The 20,335-nt window shown below is 33.8% G+C and overlaps 3 protein-coding genes across 11 annotated transcripts in view; 2 read left to right on the top strand and 1 right to left on the bottom strand.

The window, feature by feature from the left end:
- Atpalpha (sodium/potassium-transporting ATPase subunit alpha) overlaps positions 1-14,013 on the top strand; it is a 118,684-nt gene extending 104,671 nt beyond the window's left edge. For 5 of the 9 annotated variants that reach the window (XM_012490247.3, XM_012490250.3, XM_012490251.3 and 2 more), the window contains 4 exons: positions 4,008-4,102; positions 7,542-7,716; positions 7,860-8,092; positions 8,264-14,013. In XM_012490247.3, coding sequence (XP_012345701.1) covers positions 4,008-4,102; positions 7,542-7,716; positions 7,860-8,092; positions 8,264-8,384 — 624 coding nt within the window. In that variant the 3' untranslated portion in view covers positions 8,385-14,013. The remainder of the gene's footprint in view (positions 1-4,007; positions 4,103-7,541; positions 7,717-7,859; positions 8,093-8,263) is intronic. The other 4 variants (XR_015291165.1, XM_012490248.3, XM_086904900.1 and 1 more) reach the window with 1 other exon arrangement.
- Positions 14,014-14,103: 90 nt separating this feature from the next.
- On the bottom strand, positions 14,104-15,308 carry LOC100868344 (ribosomal RNA processing protein 36 homolog). The gene is made up of 3 exons (XM_003696201.4): positions 15,096-15,308; positions 14,432-14,942; positions 14,104-14,343 (listed from the first exon to the last, which is right to left on the bottom strand). The coding sequence occupies exons 1-3, from the start codon at positions 15,138-15,140 to the stop codon at positions 14,204-14,206; spliced, it is 696 nt and encodes a 231-aa protein (XP_003696249.2). The 5' UTR covers positions 15,141-15,308; the 3' UTR covers positions 14,104-14,203.
- Positions 15,246-20,335, top strand: part of Rpb8 (DNA-directed RNA polymerases I, II, and III subunit Rpb8) — a 59,442-nt gene continuing 54,352 nt past the window's right edge. The window contains exons 1-2 of the mRNA XM_003696196.4: positions 15,246-15,361; positions 16,244-16,368. Of these exons, the coding sequence (XP_003696244.1) occupies positions 16,296-16,368 (73 nt within the window). The 5' untranslated portion in view covers positions 15,246-15,361; positions 16,244-16,295. The remainder of the gene's footprint in view (positions 15,362-16,243; positions 16,369-20,335) is intronic.

Below are 20,335 nucleotides of genomic sequence, written 5' to 3'. Positions count from 1 at the left end.
TTTATTATCTCAACTTTTAATATATTCTATCTCTCTGTTTCTTTATCTTTCTCTCTTTCTCTCTCCCTCTCTTTCTCTCTTTCTCTCTTTCTCTCACTCTTTTTCCGTTATCCTCTCTTGTTTCGAGAGCCTGGTCGAATATTTGCTCTAAAGATGGATTGTAAATCTTGATCGATGACGTTTGCTCGTCCACGACTAGCCGTGTATGTCGATTTTTCGATCAAACCAGAAGTTTCACCAGAAACGTCACAAATTTATTCATTTGATTATCCATTGGATATTCCATTGTGTATTTTATAAAAAAAAAATATTTTTACAAAAGAATCTCTTTAAAAAGAAAATAAATGCGTGGAACGGATTACGAAAAATCATGTGTCAAAAATTAAATATGAAATATATTTAAAAAAAAAAAAGAAAAGAAAAAAATCGAAGAAATTTTTTTTAAATAAACAATCGTGGAACGAGCAATCGAGCAACTTCCTCTTTTCGATGATATTTCCTCTTCTTTCGAACGAACACGGAAAGAAAAGAAAGATATTGTAATTGCCAGTCAAACAGTCGCTTCCATAAAGATGATCTTCGCTAGTAATTAGTGTGTCATTTCGTTAAATGCCAAAGGTAAGCCGATCACTCTCTTTCTCTTTATCTATCTATATCTATATCTCTTCTCTCTATTTCTCTATTGAATCTATTTCTCTACTTCGTTTTTTTCCAAGCTCGGCTTTTTCTCCGATATTATTCTTGTCCCTCTTATTCTTGTTTCAAAACTTGTGTCGCCACCGTCGACCATCCGCCATGTTGGCCCTTCATCAAGCTCTTCTTCTTCTTCTTCTTTTTTTTTTTTTTTTTTATCCCTCCTCGTTTTCATCGCACTTCTTTGACTTTTAAAAAAAAAAAAAGTAATTCCATCAATGATGACGTATCGAGGTCCCTAAATGTAGATTTTCATCTCTCCTCGATTTTCATATATATATATATATATTTTTCCTTCGGATCGTTCACAATTCGGATAAATAGAAAATGACTTTCCACCGATCGTTGACTTCCGATACGACACCATCATTATCATCGCATTATTTTCATATTTAGCGAGATTCACTTTATTTCGTGTATTTTTTTCAATTTTATTACGCCATTGATATTTTTTTTCTTTTTTTTTTTTTTTTTTTTTAGCATTTCTTTCAAGTATTTTTAACCTTATCGTCTTGTGTATCTCTTCCTTCATTATCTCTGGCTGCCTTTTACGCAACAAGCCAAGTTTGTCGTTGCTCTGCCTCGTTGAAAACTCAAGGATCTCAATCGTTTTTTTTTTTCCTCTTCATTTTTTTTCCTTGTTCATTTTTCTTTTTTTTTTTTTTTTCTTATTGCTGCTTCATCCAATAACCTGATGTATCATATTCCTTTTTTTCCAATTAATCGATTAATATTATTTTTTACAAGGACGATGGTTCTCGAACATTCACATATATATATATATATATATATATATATATATATATATATACATATATTCACATAATAAATTAATTAATTCTAAAGAATGCTTGTGATTTATTTTTGTTTGTTCGATCTCGAATCAAAAACGGACATCATACGTGACAGAAGGTGAACAAGTTTACACGGAGAAAGCACACGTATAAAAAAATATATATAGAATCGGTTGAATCGCGTGGACCGATGCAGAACAGTTTCGTTGTAATCGTTCTCCATGGATTGTGTCTTTTGAAAAAACTCGATATTTTTTTTTAATCAAATCACGAACTTAATCGATACTTTTAATAGTCGATGAGTCTCGTTGAAAGAAGCGACCTCTAAGTCTCCAATAAGTTTTAACACGTTTAAATTCGAATAAAGTATGGTAACGAAATTCGAAAAATAATTTTGCCAACTTGCAATTATTATTTCTTGACGATTCTCGATTTAATCGTAAAGTATATTGCAATTTTATTTAAAAAAAAAGAAAGTTACGTTATAAAACGTGTTAAGATATTATGAGAAAGTTTAATTATAGAGATCGCTTCTGAGAGCAATTAGTTGAATCTCTAAATAATTCTAATTTGTATATAACCGTCTATATAGATCAGTCGTTATTATATATTATCTATATATCTATATATATTGCATATTTATTCATCCCCTTGATAATTATCATTATTATCGTTATTAATCTATCATCATCACTGTCATCGTTATCATCGGTATTATTAGCAATTATCGTTGACCCCCTTTCTCTGATCATCATCATTATCATCATCATGATCGATATCATTATCCACATTATCTCTCGATATATTGATCCTTTCTCATGATTGTTCACCTTAAACACACTATTCTCTTCTCTTGTTACGACTATTTTTCTTTTTTTTTTTTTTTTTTTTTATTATTTATTATTATTTTACGCCACCGTGATCACACACCACCAGCATATTTACTACTAGTTAACTAGTATTTACTATTATTACTATTATTACTATCATTAAAAAAGTAGCTACGGGAATTTTTTATACTATCATTACTATCTTTTATATATACATATATATATATATATATTTTTTTTTTCACACAGCTGTGCCGCTGCTACTTCTGTATTTTATATATCATTGTTCAACCTATATATTTACCTAGTATTTTATTTTATTTTATTTTTTTTTTTTTTTTTTTTTTACTTTCCATCACGAGTAATGATCCATGCATAAGACGCATACTTCAACGAACGTAACGGAACTGAAAAAAGCAAAACGGACATTGAGGGGAAAAAAAAAATATATCGTACTGATGCAAAAAATAATATACGAAAGTGAAGAGAATGTTATCATGAGAAAGATAAAAAAAAAAAAAAATATGGAATCGGGACGAACGACATTAAAAGTCGACTCTCTCAAGAAGAAAAAAAAAAAAAAAAAAAAAGGAAAAAAAAAAAGAAAAAAAGATATAGCACACTTTGTACATTTTTTTAGGCGTCATGATTTCTTCTTTGCAGTTTTTTATTCTTTACAGTCCTCTCACATTTTATTCTGTAATGCGCTGTGCCTACCGCCGCTGCCTTCTACCACTTCTGCGACTGGCAACTTTCTAACGACCGCCGAACAAGAATATATATATATTTTTTATATTATTATGAGAATACCTACCTTTTTTACCGAACGAAAATTTCTTGCTAATCGTCGCCTCGACCCTCAACCCGACCCGATCTGCATTTCTATATGATAACAGGGGAGGAACAAGGTTGTTTGTCGATCCCTCGTGCGTTAGAGAGCCTGTCCTTATCATTCTTTTTGAAAAACTGATCGTCTTTCGAATTGAAATCGTCCGTTTTTTTTAAAGATTAAACTACGTTTAAATTATCTTTCCATGTATAAAATATTTAAAAATTTAAAAGCGAATTTTTTTAACAAATCAGTCTCTCTGTGCGTCGAGGGATCACGTGCCTGAAGATACTAACAAAAATGAAGCTTGAATTTTACTCGGGGTGCACGAAAGAGTAGGGAATTTGGAAAAAAAGAAACTGAAATAATAATAACATTATCAATATTTTTATAATAATACAGATTAATCAGATCTGGTAAATTTCGCGATGATTGATAAAATTTCTTCACAATTCTCCCGTGGAAAAAATGAATAGATAAAATTATACGATAATTGTACGAATATTAAACAATATTCAGTTACCGTATTTTCCTCCAAAAGAAAAGTTCCTCGATTTCTCATTAATTTTCTTTTGGATGAAACGTGAAAAGAAGGGGCCAAAATGGAAAATCCAAAGATAAAAGAAGATTCTAACCTATATATATATCTCTTTCTCTGGTCGGCCATGTTTGTTCCAATCCAGGTCACGTGACGATTCCTGACTCTTTTGAATGCACCGGCGCACAATTTAAATCTTGTAAATATAATGTAAATATGCATACATGTACATATATATATATATATTATTATCTATACTATCTTGTACGGTGTACGGGGTGCCTGGTACACGTATTTTTTTTCTAATCAATGGTGGATGGCAGGTGCCGGCCATCTCGCTAGCTTACGAGGCACCGGAGTCGGACATTATGAAACGGCAGCCCCGCGATCCTTACAGAGACAATCTTGTCAACCGAAGGTGGGTCTCCCAACTACCCACCAGAGAAACCAATATATACTACTACTACTACTACTACTACCTAGCAGAAAAATTCCATGCACTCACATCCATGCTGCAGACGCCATGACACGTTAATAACACGACACGTACACGCAACGTACATAGAGACAAGCGTGACACACTTATACAGAGAGTACGTATACACATTGGATCGGTGGAAAAGTGATATCGGTTTCGTGAACGGAAAGATAGATTAATTTGGTGCAATATGTATATCGTTATAATTTGTAGCGATTTTTTATCTATTGGTTTTTACTTACGTGATAATTTAAAATTGGCCAAGTATGAATTTAATTTAGAATTAAGAATATTTTTCAATCGTGAAATGAATTTATTATATGAAAATGTTAAGATGCAAATTTTCCATCGATCCGATATGATGCGGATTGGAAATGATCGAATGATTTCTTAATGATTATTTTGGGAGACGTAGTTTGTTCTTTTTTTTTTTTTTTTTTAACTTTTTTTATTTGGACGAGACGTCGATTGGAAATTTTTAAAAAAGCGATTTTAGAATTTTTATTGGGGATGTCCGAGATAAATCGTGGAACTTTGATTTTCTATGTTATTTTTAAGAATGACAATCTTAAAAACTCGTCAGTTTTTAATTGAATATTTTTATTTAAACATTATTGAATTCTCTAATAAATTAAGATTAGCTAATGATTTTCTATTATTTAATAAGTGATTCTTCGCATGGAACATCTCTGACGAATTTTTAAACAGTTCACGTTCTCAGATTAATGGTTATCCATATTTATTTCGAAACTATTGTTCAAATTATTGAATAATGAAAATTTTGCCGAATCAATCGTACGTCATATTCGATCTATTTCGCGCATCGTACTCGACGCGTACGTGTGCGTGCACGCACACGTACGCGCACACACACACGACACATGATTGTTACACTTCATTGACAGAGTGTCTACTGAAATGTCGGAATCGTACATTTTGTTTTCTGAACTACAGATCTCTCATTGTCTCGATGGTCACTCGCTTGATCTTTATTTTGTTTATTACTGCACGCGACAATGATGAAGTGTTCTTCTTTTTTATATCGTTTTTATTGTGTGCACTTTCGTCTGCACTCCGTTCGAAAGAAGGAAAGCAAAACGGAAAGAAAATATCGTAAAAAATCGTTTTCAGAAAAATTTAACACGGTGGTGTGTTAACAAGTATCCAATTTGATCGAGAACCAATTTCTTCTTGGAATAATTTGAAAAAGATCAATTAAGTTGGAAAAATTTTAATCTTAATTTTTTTTTTTTTTTCCCTAATCTAAATTATTAAATATCCGAACGAGAGATTTGTCACAAGAAATTCAAAAAAATATCGTATACATATTTATATACGATGAAAAGAAAAAAAAAGTGTATAAAGAAAATTACAGAAAGAAGAAAAAAATTCTGAAAGAGTCTCGGTTGACACTCTACGCCTTCAAAGGCTTAAGAAACACAAAGTCTCTAGGAAAACTAGTTGATTAGTTGATAGCACAAGCAAGTATCTATAATCTAGGAAAATAACAATGTTGGGAATGCCGAATGCTTTTAGCCACACTTAGTGAAAAAAAAATAAAAAAAAATATACATTCCAAACGATTCGAAACGAGACTAACCGCCTAAGATTCGTCTTGCGCCTAATTGAAAGACCGTTTACGGTCCGAGCAGCTTATTTTTTTTTCATTTTTTTTTCTCCAAACCACACATTTTTATAACGTTTGCACTACGTATGTGTGCGATACTAAAGCTGGAGCTTAGAAAGTGTACTAGAAAAAAAGAAAAAAAGATACGATAGAAAAAGAAGAAAATATAGAATAGTAGAGAGAAAACGAATGGAAAAAGTAAAAAAGAGCGAGCAACAGCTGAGCTGCTTTGAACTTAGCGATATATATTTGTACTAACTTAACGATACAAATATTAATAATTAATGACACAAATACAGCACGGCCTTATTATAGAGAGCAGCAGCGTTTAAGCTAAAAATTAACGAATCGATTACGCTACAAGGCTGTCACGTGAAACCGTAATAATACGAACGAGAGATAGTGGGTCACTAACAGCTTGTAATTTTTATTTCCATAGTCTTCGACGCCTTTTTCTTACGCCCGCTCTGTTTTCTCTATTCTCCTGATTCTTACCGATTCGTATCGAGCCATTGGCAGCGCGCTTTACACGCGATTCTATATGATTTTTAGTTTTCTTTCTTTTTTTTTTTTTTTTTCTTTTTTTTAACTATTATTATCATACTACTATTACTCGATCTGCAACGCCTTACCAAGCTAACAACTGACTGATGATAATGCGTGACACGCGCGGCCTGTTGCATGCCGGGAATGCCGCTTATGGTTATTGTGGAGTCGATCAGTGTGGAGTTGGTCATTTCTGTTTGAAAAAAAATTTAGAGCAATTTAAAATAATTAATTCGAAAACATTGAGATTGATGGAAAAGTCACGTGGAAGAGAAGTAATCTCTGCCTTTTTTAACCGAGAATAGTTAATGCAAATAAAATTAATCAATTTGAAGTTTTAAAGTAATAACTCGAAAAAGGTATTTTCTATTCAGTTGAAAAATCAAAGGACGAGAAATGAGTTGAAGGTATAACAATAATAATAATAGTCCGCCAACGATAAATTTTTAAAAATTTCTAGAAACGATTAATCCATTGTTCAACTCCACGATTCAATTAAAACACACAGATACTAATGAAGATACTTGTCGCTGCTTCGATACGTTTACTAATTAAATTAACGCCAAATCTCACGGTTCGACCGAGCGAATTTTGCATGTACACTTTGCACGTATTCTTTGCTCGATCATTTTTTTTTTTTTTTTTTTTCCCCCCAAATCGTGCACCGTGAGGCTTGGCCATGCATCCAGTGAAATGTGAAATGTGTGTGTGCTTTGTGTGGCATGCCTCAGTGTCAAGAATCGATCGTGTTTCCGCCTACATTCGGTAAGTAATCCGCATTTCAATCCTAGGTGACTACGGCTTCCGTAGTTTAGTTATTAACACCACCTTAGGCTGTTAGAGGCGAACTTAGATGATTAGTGGCATACACGTATACAGTGCTTCGTCTGACTTTCAAAGAGTTTCCAATAGTTGAGAAAGAAAATATGTTTAAAAATATATATTTTAATGAAAGTAGTAAAGCGGCTAAATATCCTAATTAGATAGATCCTTTCTTCTTTAGATCGTTCTCCCTGATAGACTAACTCGTAAATAGTCTCTAGCTAAATATAGAAATTTGCATTTCTATTTGAATATTTTGTTTTTTAAATGTTTTCTTCTTTTTTAATTTTCAAGATCTAGATGGGAAAGAATTCCTTGAAAGTCAGAACCTCGTCGCAAAATCCATCCTCCGACAATCGTCTAAATTCGATTCTCTATGCACAGGCTTATTTCGATGGCGTATGGTCAGATCGGTATGATCCAGGCAGCCGCCGGTTTCTTCGTCTACTTCGTGATCATGGCTGAGAACGGATTCCTGCCGCTGCATCTCTTCGGCATTCGAAAACAATGGGACTCGAAGGCAATCAACGATCTTCGTGACAGCTACGGCCAGGAATGGGTAAATTAATTCCCCCATTCGATTTGAAAAATAATTTTCGAACAAATTTTCCCCACGAAAGTTCTCCAATGTTTAACTTTTTTCTACGAAAAAGAAGAAAAATGGTATCTCATCATCAATGTTTTTCTCTTCCCTTTCTTCAGACGTACAGGGATCGTAAAACGCTCGAATTTACCTGCCACACAGCCTTCTTCGTTTCGATCGTTATCGTTCAATGGGCCGATTTGATCGTATGTAAGACGCGACGTAATTCCATCATCCACCAAGGAATGAGAAACTGGGCCCTCAACTTTGGTTTAATATTCGAGACCGCCCTCGCCGCGTTCCTAAGCTACACACCCGGCATGGACAAGGGTCTCCGCATGTTCCCTCTCAAGTGAGCTCTGTCTATTTTTTGTTCGACGAATCTTGCTTCCATAAGAGAACAAAAAAACAATTTCTCTTCCAGTAAACGCGTATTCTTCGATATAAAAGAAGAAATTAAATATATATATATATAAAATATCATAACGAAAGGAACAGGTATCACATTGGTGGTGTGTTTCAGATTCGTTTGGTGGTTGCCCGCCCTTCCCTTCATGTTCGCCATCTTCATCTACGACGAGACGAGACGATTCTACCTCCGCCGGAATCCAGGAGGCTGGCTCGAGCAAGAAACTTACTATTAGACGCGAAGGAAAATTTAATCATACACGCAGAGCGCGCGCGCAAGAGTTACAAGAGCGAGAGATGCAGAGAGAATGATGAGAGAAAGAGAGAGAGTGAAATATGCATATTACCCACGCAGATATACACCGAGAAACTAAGTAAAGAAAAAAAAAAAAACGAAATAAAACTTGAAAAAAAGAAAAAAAAAAAAGAGATACAACCGAACAATGGATAAAAAAAAAAAAAGAAAACGTTAAAAAATCACTCACGTTATATATACACACACACACAGACACATACACACACACACACAGAGACACACACACATGTATACATATTTTATCATGGGGCGTGCTATTCGGGTTTAACTGTCGCGAAATAATAACGAGATATATTCAGATGGGGACAATTCGCATCAGCCGAGCCGAATCGTCGAACGATCATCGCCATAATAATTACAGTATAGAGTGTCTTGCAGTCTTGTTTCATTGAAGAAATTTAAAAAAAAATATATATATATATAAATAAAAAAAAAAAAATGCTTCGCGTGGGAGTAGAAAAAGTGGCTTACGAGCACTCTCGTTACACACGGTGTGTGAAGTACAAAAAAAAGAAAAACAAAATATAAAATGAAAAAAAAAAAAAATAAATAAATAAAATAGGAAGAGAGACGAGAAAACGATGTGCATGAGAAAGAACAAAATGCGTTCGTCGTTCTGGCTCTGCGAGTTGCTTGCACGCGCGTGCCGGTGTATCATTAAACAGAGATTGTCGTTCGAGAAACATCGAAGGGATCGACGAAGAGAAAAAAGGGTTCTACGAGCAACGTCGTCGGGAAGACTTCGAGCTTCCGGGTACACACAACGTTTGATACGATTCACGAGGGTTATAGGGGTTGGTGCTGCCATTGGATTATCGGCGATCGAACGAGTAAGGGAAAAAAAAGAAAAAAAAAAAAAAGAAAAAAAGGATGTCTGTAGTAGGGCCTAAGCACGAGTATCAAAAGAGAGGAAAAATATGGCGTAGGACGGTATCACCAAGAAGATGAGGATAACTGTGAAAGGAAGGTACAAGTATTGGCAGAGGACACCCGTGTATCTTTTTGGAAATCGAGGGATACAAAGAGTGGCGACAAATCGTCGGATAACGCGCACGTCCGTATGAACGTCGACGGGTGTACGACATGGATGAACCTTTTAGAAAAAAAAAAAAAAAAAAAAGCGGATAATTAGCATCGTGGAGCATTCCGTAGACGTCTTGTGATATCAGAGAAAAAAAAAAAAATATTCATATAGGCATCCCGTTAAGTAAAAGGAGCAAAGATCACTGCGCTAGATTGGCACGCCCTTGTTAAGAGTTTAAAAAAAAAAAAAAATTAAAAAATGCAATGTAGTCACGGTATAAAAAAAAATAATAAATAAATAAATAAATAAGAGCGGTATTATAAATGTTACACTGATGCAGAAGTTTAAAAATCAATAACGAGAATATCATTCGCAATCGACATACATGAAAGAAACGTATTTACATATAGACGTCTCGTGACACCTACATTCTTAAATAGAAACTTCTTAATTGTTAATTAAAGAAAAATAAAATAAAATAAAATAAAATAAAACGAGAAATTCAGTACGCTAGATTGGCACGCCCTAGAAAGAAGTTATTCACAACGCGCCAAAGAGGGAGAGAGGATAAAAGAGAAAGAGAATAAATAAGAAATTTAAATAAAGAAGAGCATAAGAAAAATAAGTATGCAAAAGTAATGAAAACGCGTTATTCAGTACTCATTATTATTCTTATTACAAGTAAATTCGGTTCGAATCTTTAAAATCAAATCTGAGTAGCTATCGAGATCAGAACTCGCATCGTATAAATATTTTAGTAGTTTGTGAATCTCTATGTGAGAATCGTTACGCGAAGGAAGAACAAGCCAGGAAGGAACTGTAAAGAAAAGAATGAAAAAAATATTAGATGCGCGGGGGCGAACACGGGGAATAAAGGCAAACAGACAGTATGATGAGTACCTATCAATTGAATCACTACCAAGAAAAGATACAAAGGAAACTAGATAAACAAGAAGAGGACAGAAATAGTAAGAATAAAGAAGATATATGTGTTATTTAAGTTGCGCGCTACAAAATGGTAAAGCGGCGGTCACAGTTTTGGTAACCGTTGAATTAGATGAACTGCGTGCCACAATACTATTGACAAAACTGGATAAATGAATTACGAAGTTATTGATTGAAAAAGAAAAACGGGAAATAAATAGACATTAATAAGAGCGAGAATTTTAAATAGCTACGCCGCTCCGGGGCCTTGTAGTTTCCTGGGTGAAGGCGCTACGATAGTCGAGATAACAGGATATTAAAAATGCTAGTAGAGGATGGTAACGACATAGGAGAAGCACAGAAGAATGAAAATGAGAAATAAGACAGACAAATGGAAAAAAAAAAAAAAACATTCTTACTTAGGCGAAACTAAAAGTAAAGGAAAAAAAAGATATAAATTCATTCTCTTAGTTTCTTCATAGGTTTAAAAACGCCAGCGGGACAGCTCGCTATAAATCATATTGACCCCCGAACGCAGGACGCCCTGTACCACCAACCCGTGGTCTGTCGTGTGTATGTGTGTGACAGTATCGAAACAACGCCCTTTGGAATTTTTTTTAGGAGCAACAACAAACCACCAACAACAACACAAAAAAAAAAAAAAATGTAAAACAAAAAAACGATAAACGAAGGTGACTTAAAATACCTGCCACGCGACTTTTCGGGCCGGGACGATCCGAGACGTGCGATCATGTCAGGGCTTGTTTCGAGTTTCTTAAATGTGAAAAAACAAACGCATACAAAAAAAATCTGTTTTCGTTTCTCTTTGCTTACGTCAGTTTTAATCCTTGTTGCTCGCTTTCGCGATTTTTCGGTGTGTACATGCGCGCATGCGCTGGCAACGTCGGTGAAGAGGGCGCTTCGTTTTAAGCGGAAAACCGGGGCGGAGCGTAGGTAATGACAAACTCGTTGTCAAAGTTTATCATCGCCATGTGGTTCCGACGATATTGGAAATCAACGAACAGCCTCGATGGGTACCCCACGTTCTCTGGTTCCACTGTTCCGCACGAATCAAGACGAATGGACCGGTCGAGGATTCAGGTAGACAAAGGGTGACGCTCACTCGGCGGCCCTGGCCCCAAAACTACCCTAAGTGTTCAATAATCGAGGTGTTCTCGAGGTGCCGTACACGCGTAACACGTTCTTCACTCGCCAATTCCATTGAATTTCGATTTATTCGCGAATATAAAAAATTATATTCCAAGGGTTACAATTTTCCTCCAGCCCTTCCGATGATTTTTCTCTGTTGTGCGCGCGAAAGGCTGGTCGAATCATTTGAACCCATTTATAAACATAAATAATGTTGAAATATGAATTCAATCGAGAAATTCGATGGAACAGGTGAAGCTTTATCGTTTTTGAGACACATGGATCGTCAATTCGAATCCAACCGACAACTTTTTAAAAGGAAAAAGAAAGAAAAAGTGAGGGAGAGAAACGGAAAGAGGGCAGCAGTGTACCGTTGCGTTGCTCGTCGAACTCGGACTTGAATTAGACCCCCAATAAAAATTAAACAAAATGATAATATTTAAAAAAAAAAAAACGTCCCTAATTTTCTTCTTCCAGCAAGCGGAAGAAGAAGACAAATCAGTTGAAAAAAAAAAAAAATCAATCATCAGTGCTAGCTGTTGGAAAACAAAGAGCTGTTCAATATTAAGCCAGTTAATTACGTTGTCATAATGTTTCTTGGTTTCGCGTTGCGGGATAGTGTATACCGATAGCTCCGTGTGTGTGTTATTAGAAAAATCGATCATTCCTGTCACAACGAAATCGAACCAAAATGGAGGGAAAAAAAAAAAAAGGAAAATAGATTGCCTTCGGCGGATCCCCGTGTTTCAAAATAGGACGCGAATAAAAGAAGAGAAATATGATCTAAGAAAAAGAAGATATGCTGATAGAAAAGTTATAGGAAGGTATATATATATAAATATATATAAAACGAGAGGGGGGATGATGCATTGGCCCATTTGTTTCTATAAAATCGCTCCCGAGTTAAATGCTGGATCGAACGATCCGTGGTTTGTCGACAGGGTGTTCCGTGCCCGGGGGGCGTAGGAGCCCAAAAAATGCTTTGCCGTCGTGCGCCTCTTTACTTTAGGCTAATAATTTAAACATTAATAATATAATAATAATAATTATAATATAATACATGTTACAATAAGATATTATTAGATGTAATTATTATATATGGTTTAGTCTAGATCGTGTTGTTGAAGAAAAAAACAAAGTACGTATAAGCGAACAAAAAAAAAAAGAGAACAAAGATGAAGATATGAAGAGTATAACGACGACGACGAGAGTAAGGAGAGAGAAAGAGAGAGCGCGAGAGCGAGAGAGAGAAAATAGAAAATCGAGGAAAAGTGATGATAAGAGGAAAAATTCGGTCTAAGACCACAATATCTTGCGGCGGACTGAGCGGGACACAAATGAGAGAATCCGCTTTTGCTTCGTTCTGTACGCGTGATACATTGGTTTTTTTCCTTTTTTTGTTTTTTTTCTTGAAACCGTGTCATATTTAGACATATGTACATCTTTAGTGATCCTTTTCGTGCGAAACCGTGTTTTTTTCCCTTACCTAATTTTCGCTACGTTTCCGGTTACGCGGATAGATTTGCGGCCATATTGTATTTCTTCATTTCGGCGACGTCATCGTTTTTTTTTTCCTCTCTTTTACTAAATCCGCGGATTCTTAGGAAAAGACAATCCTCGGCACACAAAGTCGCAAATCTTTTCGTGTTCTGCAAACGAATAACTTCGATCAATGTCAGAAATAATGCAATTGTCGCAAAACTGTTTTTTCGCGTGAATCGGCGTAAAAGAGCGGGAGAAAAAGAAACGCGTGAATGTGGGCGAGAGAACGTGTGTTTTTTAATATAACGGATTCTTCGCTTTTCTGTTGCCGTTAATCGAACAATACAATTGGCAGTGAAACATTCGAATCAAAACTAAAAATCTGAAAATAAAAGAAATGAATTAAAAGAAGAGGTAAAAAAGTGCATAAAATAATAACGAAGAACAGTGTCACGAGAATTCTGTGAAACGTCGCCCCTGCACAGCCCGCCACATCACGACAGAATCATTGAATGATTAAAATATAAACAAAAAATGAATGATGTTTTATTAATATTGTACATATTTTAAATAATTGCAGACGGACAAATGGATCGCGCATGAACGATGACCCACAAGAAGATGGTCGGTTTAAACGGACCGTCTTTTGCGTGCGGGTCTCATACTCTTTTTCTGTTTTTCGTTTTAGCGCCGCATATATGATACACATTCACACACATACACACCACACATGCCGTGAAACACATGCGACATAGAGAGAAATATACACACGTACACGCTCAGAGATAAATGAAAAAAAATTGTACACCGCTCTACCAAACTATCTCTTCTGATTGACGATTCCTTTCATATTGATTATTCTGTAAGTTCTGTTTTCACACGTGAATTATATTAAGGAAGAAACGAGAGACATTGTCCAACCCAAGTGTCATTACTTTTGATGTTAAATAAAAAATACATAATTAATAAAGCACTCTTTATCCTATCTTCCTGATTAGTACTTTCAGCGCAAAATTATTAGTTATGATGCAGGATGATTAGATGAATGAAAAACAATCAATTCTAACTGTTGTAGCATTTATTATGCTTATATATCTGTAATTATTCCAATCATATTTCATTTGTATAAATTTTAATTTCACAAATACTTTTGTGTTCTTTCATTCAAGTTCGGCTGATGTCAATTTTTGTCTATCCCTATGTAGATTTTTTTTACGCAATCGTTGAATATGTTTTTTCAATTTACCTCTATTTTTCAATTCCTCATATTGAGAAACTAAATTCAAAAATCGTTTTTCCGCTATAACAGAAAAAAAAATTTTTTAATATTAAGACATTAAGTAAAATTATATTTACTATATCGTATTATATCTTTTACATCTTCTTACATTTCTTTTTAAATACAGGTTTTTCACCACGTTTGATGATCTCAATAAGCTCTTTCTTTTCTTGATATTTCTTTTCTTCTTCCTCCTGTTTTCTTTTCTCTTCGTGTAATTGATTTTCCAATCGTTGAATAAGATATTTAATTTTTTTTATCTTTTTTGGATCCTTAGTATCATTTAATTGCTTTCTCAATTCTTTTAGGTCATTTTCTTTCATTTCTGTAATAAATCCATAAGCTCTTTTGAAACGCTTTTGATCAAATGTACCACACAAACTATCAAATCGAGGATCTCTTGGAATATTTTTCTTCACATGTATTATTTCTCTGAATCGAGAAACAGGTTTTTTTGCAGACTCTTCACGAGGTCTATTTTTATTTTCCCGTTTGAAATTAATTTTTTTAACTTTTCGTGGACCAAACAACGTTTCTTTATATATTTTACTACCTAATTTTTCTTTGAGTTTTTGTAAATCTTCAAAACTCATTTGTGAAAGTTCCGACCTAATTTGATCCTAATTAATAAAAACATATTCATTTATAGAATTTAAATTTTAATTATGTTTTTTATTTTTTCATGAATATAAATATAACCTATTTATATATGAGCAATTAATTTATATGCAGTTCATAAAATAATAAAGAAATATAATAATACAAACATTTACCTGATCTTTATCTTCGTTAAGAAGAACATCTTCTTCATCACTCATATTAAATAACGAAAAATATCAGAAAAATAAATTATCTTTTTATTTGCTCTTTGTGGAAGCATCCATAGGACCGCCATATTTTATTTGGTAGATATTGTTTCAAATAATCATGGTAGATGACGCTACATTGTCATCCCAATTTGTGTTGACCTCTATTCTAAGTCGAAGGAACAAAAAAATTGTTGAAATCTTATTGGTTATAAAGAAATTATTTAAAAAAGGTAAAATTATTTTATTTTTTCTGATAATTATATAATAAATTATATAATTCAACAATGTAAAATATTACACGTTAAAATATTCAATATATTATGAATATTTTCTGAAAATGAAAATCTTTTAAAAGCACATATACTTTGCAGTTTATAAATGAGAGAATATAGTATATTATATATTTAAAATTATATTCAGTGTAAAAATAAATTAGAAAAATCTGTCAAATATAAAATTGTTTTTTGTTGTATTTGATATACTTTTTGTATAATCTTTCGTATTTAATTTTTTGCAAATTTTCTGATGATTGTGCAACATTATGAAATGCCTAATTTTACGTAACGCGTTATATCAATGTCGAGACTTATTGCTATACATATATCATGATAGGACCCTCTTAAGCTGCGTAAAAGGATAATTTTACTGCGTAAAAACTGTAAACCTGTATAGTGGCTCCCTCTTAATTGTTACAAATCGAGTTCAAGGTTATCTGAGTCTTAAATCTAATAAACAACATTACTTCCTAATTGTATTGATGTTTTACTAGAAATACAAAAAAATTACTTTATTATTCACTATCATGATTCTTTTATCAATAAAAAATTTCAAAAAATTACCAATATTATTTCAAAAAATAAAATATATTTTGCATAAAATAAAATATTTATGACTATAATCATAAAAATATCAACTATTTCAGATATTTTCAGATATACGTCTTAAAATAATATCAATCTTTTATTTCAACATAAGCATTTAAAAAAATATTATCCTTGAAAAGGAAATAAAAATTGTACATCGATATATTTCATACTATATGCATTTCATAAATTTTAAGTTACGAATATTATGCATTTTTGAACTACAGTCATTTAAAATTACATTTTCAGAGGTAAATTTAACATTCTCTACTAGAGGGCAGCAACATCAGAAGTGTCTAAAATGGCGGGTGTGCTGTTCGAGGATATTTTCAACGTAAAAGACATCGATCCAGAAGGGAAGAAGTTTGACAGGGGTAAGTCTGAAACGCATTTTATACTTTCGTTTATTTATAATCACTGTTAGGATAAAATACATTGCATTGTTATCGAATTTTTAACCATTAAAGAAAGAACGTTTTGTCGACATTTGTTCTCTCGACGGAAGTTGCCGGGAAGCACATGGCGTGACTGTTTGATTTAAATACTAATTTTTATACACAAATTTCTAGAAAACTTAATTGATTGATTAATTAATTGGCACAAGAATAAAGTCTATAATTCAATATTTGTTCATTGACATACATATTACATATAATATAGTATATTTGGAATATACTAAATTATGCTAATCATTCATCAATCGTCTTGTCTTCTACAATGGCGGGATATTTAAAATTTAAATTAAAAAAAAAAGCAATATATATAAAATCATATTAACCAATCATGACAATTTAATAATATAATATATATTTAATTATTAAAAGATTGATTAATATTCAAATATCTAATATTAATATAAATATTTGTCAAAAATTTATTATTTTGTTTTTTCTAAATTTTCAATATTTCAATATAATGATTTTCTGCGTAGTACTACATAAAGATAAAATAGAAAATGTTTGTCAATATGATTTTTTTTCTAAAAAAAAAGACGCAAGGGTCGAGCATGTTTAACATTTCTTTCAATTTGAAAGGCAATGCTTTGTGACAATGCAACTTTATTCTTCTTTATCACCTTGAACTCTGATATAGGATTCGTTACCGATATTTCTTTCACCCATATTTATTGTCAAATATATTTTAGTAAATATTGATTCCATAAATCGAAATCTTTTCATTAAGATCGTTAAAAAGTTAATTAAAAAGGACTGTATTTACGTGCTACTTTTTATTCACTTATCGTTACTATTTATTAACTTGTTTTTGTACAATAACATTAATATGCACTTTTATATTTTCTTTAAGAATTTATTTTTTTTTTAATATGATTTAAATTTTTTTATTTATAATAAAAAATTAAAATGGTGATATATACTTTTGACTTTTATGAGACTGTTATTTATCAATACAGGAAGTTTATGCATTGAAGGTCATTTAGAAATTGATACGCGTGCCAGAATTATGCGTCATTGATACCATATGCCAAAGCATACGTGCCAAATGTAAGCTTAAAAAAGGAATTTTTTTTTTTTGTGTTAAGAATACTTAATACACTTGTACAATGTATTATATTTTCACAAGATTTAAAAAATGAATATCTCTCGTTAAAAAGAATTCATGTTTAGCAATTAAATTATCCATTATATATTTCCAAATTATTCCAAAATTAATAATAATGATTTTACGAATTAAACAATTTTTTCTTCTAAATAAAAAAAAATTTTATTAATCATCCTAAACATCGACGGTCTTCTTTGAAATTATACATTTTTTAACGAAAAATTTTGAACAACTTGAAAATAAATTCTTTTTCGTCGAATCAATACTTCTCAAATGGCAAAATAATTCGCAAAAAAGAAGTACGCCTTGTATCGCGTCACCCTATATTTTCACCTACATTATCGCTGGGAAAGGGTTCCTCTGGAACAGCGGCGTTCCACGCGGATGGGTGTTAGTGGGGCTAGCTTGGTGTGCAAGCGAGAGAAAAGATGGGATCTCGGTTAGCAGGGAAGAGAAAGGAGCAAAGGGGCGGGAAAAAGAGTGGCGGGACGCTGAGAGCGGTTTCGAAGCAGCTCAAATGATAGAAGAGTGGAAGGAGACTGACTTCTCCGCGGTAAAAGCATGTTTTTCCCCTTTTTTCTCCCGCTTGCATACATATTCACTTGCTCCGGAAAATATTCCTTATGAAAAATGCGACTAATCGGTACGTCGTTCCATGTGACTATAAATCCGTTAAAAACTTTTGCCGCGATGAAACTACTTCGTTTTTATTTGCAAAGAGTTCTTATCGCGATAATTCTAAACTTTGATTCAAAACCTCTTCAACGAGTATAGTTTCATTCAAGATATTCAATATCGTACGAAATAGAAAGCGGACCGAACAGGGGAGGTTTGAAAAACGACCAAACGTATAATATCGTCCCTTCCTTCCTTCCTTCCTTCCGTACGGTGCGCTTCATGTTCGCGCATCCTTGATATGGGTAGCGAACCTTTTCAAAAAACATACGATAGCATTGCAAACGGATGGATCACGCGATGCAATTTCTAACTAATACCAAAATTCTCGATCAAATACACTACTCCCTACACAGTGACAGTTTCTCTAATCTCTATGAACATCCAGGATAAATGATACACGTATATATATATATATATATATATATATATATATATATATATATATTCCATGGTGGGTATTCGCGGACATCATTTACGCGACAATTCCTCTCGACTTTCACCACAAACACGGATAGACGTTTATATAGGTATACAGAATGAAAAGGGCGGTGGGACGCGATCCGCCGGCAGCGAGCTGCTTGGCGGCAATTCAAGGGGTGGGACGGGAGGGTCATGACGGGTTTGCCAGGGAGTCGAGGGGTGAAAGACGAGGGGGCTGGCAGTCTGTGCTGCGGCCGGTCGATGCAGCAACGATGCCCGCAGCCGCAGCAGCAGCAGCAGCCAGCACCACTAGCACCGAGCAACATCGCATTCGCGTAATACGACGCGACTCTGGGTGCTGTGGGGTGGCCAATTCAGTGGAGGGGGAGCAGCCGGGACGCGTTAGACCGGCTTGGTGGGGGTTGACACGGTCAAGGTCAGTCTCCGTTCCAAGGTCACGGGGAGATGTCATCTCAGGAGGGAGCCGCGCGGTGTTCTTTCTCTCTCGCTCTTTCTCTTTCTCGCTTGCCCGCGTCACGTCTTCACCTTCTCGTCCTTTCTCTTTCTAATACGGCAGCTCGATTTTCCTTACGCACTTTTCCCCCGTCGATACCATTTCTACGTGACAATTGCAAAAATTTCTTTTCCTTTCGGTTATGTTTTTCGTATTTTTCATTCTCTCTCCATATGTCTCCATGTTGATTTTTTGCTCGATGCTTTCTTTCTTCACGAACCAAATAGGATGGAAGCAGATGCGAGGGTGGTTTCTCAAGGCTTCGCTTTTTTTATTCTCCATTATTTATGTTTTTCTATTTTTTAACAATAAAATAAGAATCGTTTGGAATTTTCCACTTTGCGTTGTTATCCTAATTTTTATTTTATAGTCAACGTTAAATATTAAATTACAGGTTTTATTTTAGTAATGCAAACGTAATATTGTCAGTAAAAACAAATAATGATTTGTTGAAATCTTAATTTCGATTAATTTAATTTTTTAAATTTGACCGGAGTATAGTTTTTAAACGAAACGGTAGAATCTTTGGCCATCGAAATCGATTTTACTCGACAGCCCTGGCGTCAGCCAGTGGAGTTGGAGGTCGCGTTAAGTCCCATTCCCACGATTCGAGCCCCGTTAATTAAATAACGCTGATCAATCCGTGTCTGAACGACCGGTCAATCAGTGTTTTATTTGCGAAGCATGTAAATTCATTTCCAGTTTGTTTGGTCGACGTTCCAATTTCGCTTCGGGTTCCTGTCAAACATCAAAAATCCGAACGCTATGCTTCGTTTCGTCGATGTAACGTTACTTTAGAACACACCCACGACACGTAAAGTCAATCGATTTTATACTTAATAACGACATTGTACTTGAAACATGGAAAAATTTCAAGATAGGGAAAAAATAAAAATTCCAATATCGAATTTTTAAAAATTTTGAAATTTTAATCGATTTGTCGAGTTGTAAAGCACAAAAATTCTACGTATGAAATTTCAAAACATTTTATTTCACCCGAATTCTTTATTATTATTCAAATCACATTTGACAGGAAGAATTTTTATTATATTTATGATCTCTTATATTATATATATATATATATATTCCCTGATAATTTCAAATATTTAAACAGTTTGCACCGTATGCGAAACATCAAATTTATGAAGTTCAAAAATCAAAGAGTACAT

The sequence above is a fragment of the Apis florea genome, unplaced genomic scaffold (genome assembly GCF_048593485.1).
Source record: "Apis florea isolate Af1SG1 unplaced genomic scaffold, ASM4859348v1 contig_2350_pilon, whole genome shotgun sequence".
NCBI classification, from domain to species: Eukaryota; Metazoa; Arthropoda; class Insecta; order Hymenoptera; family Apidae; genus Apis; species Apis florea.
This window is presented reverse-complemented; position numbering and strand designations above follow the sequence as displayed.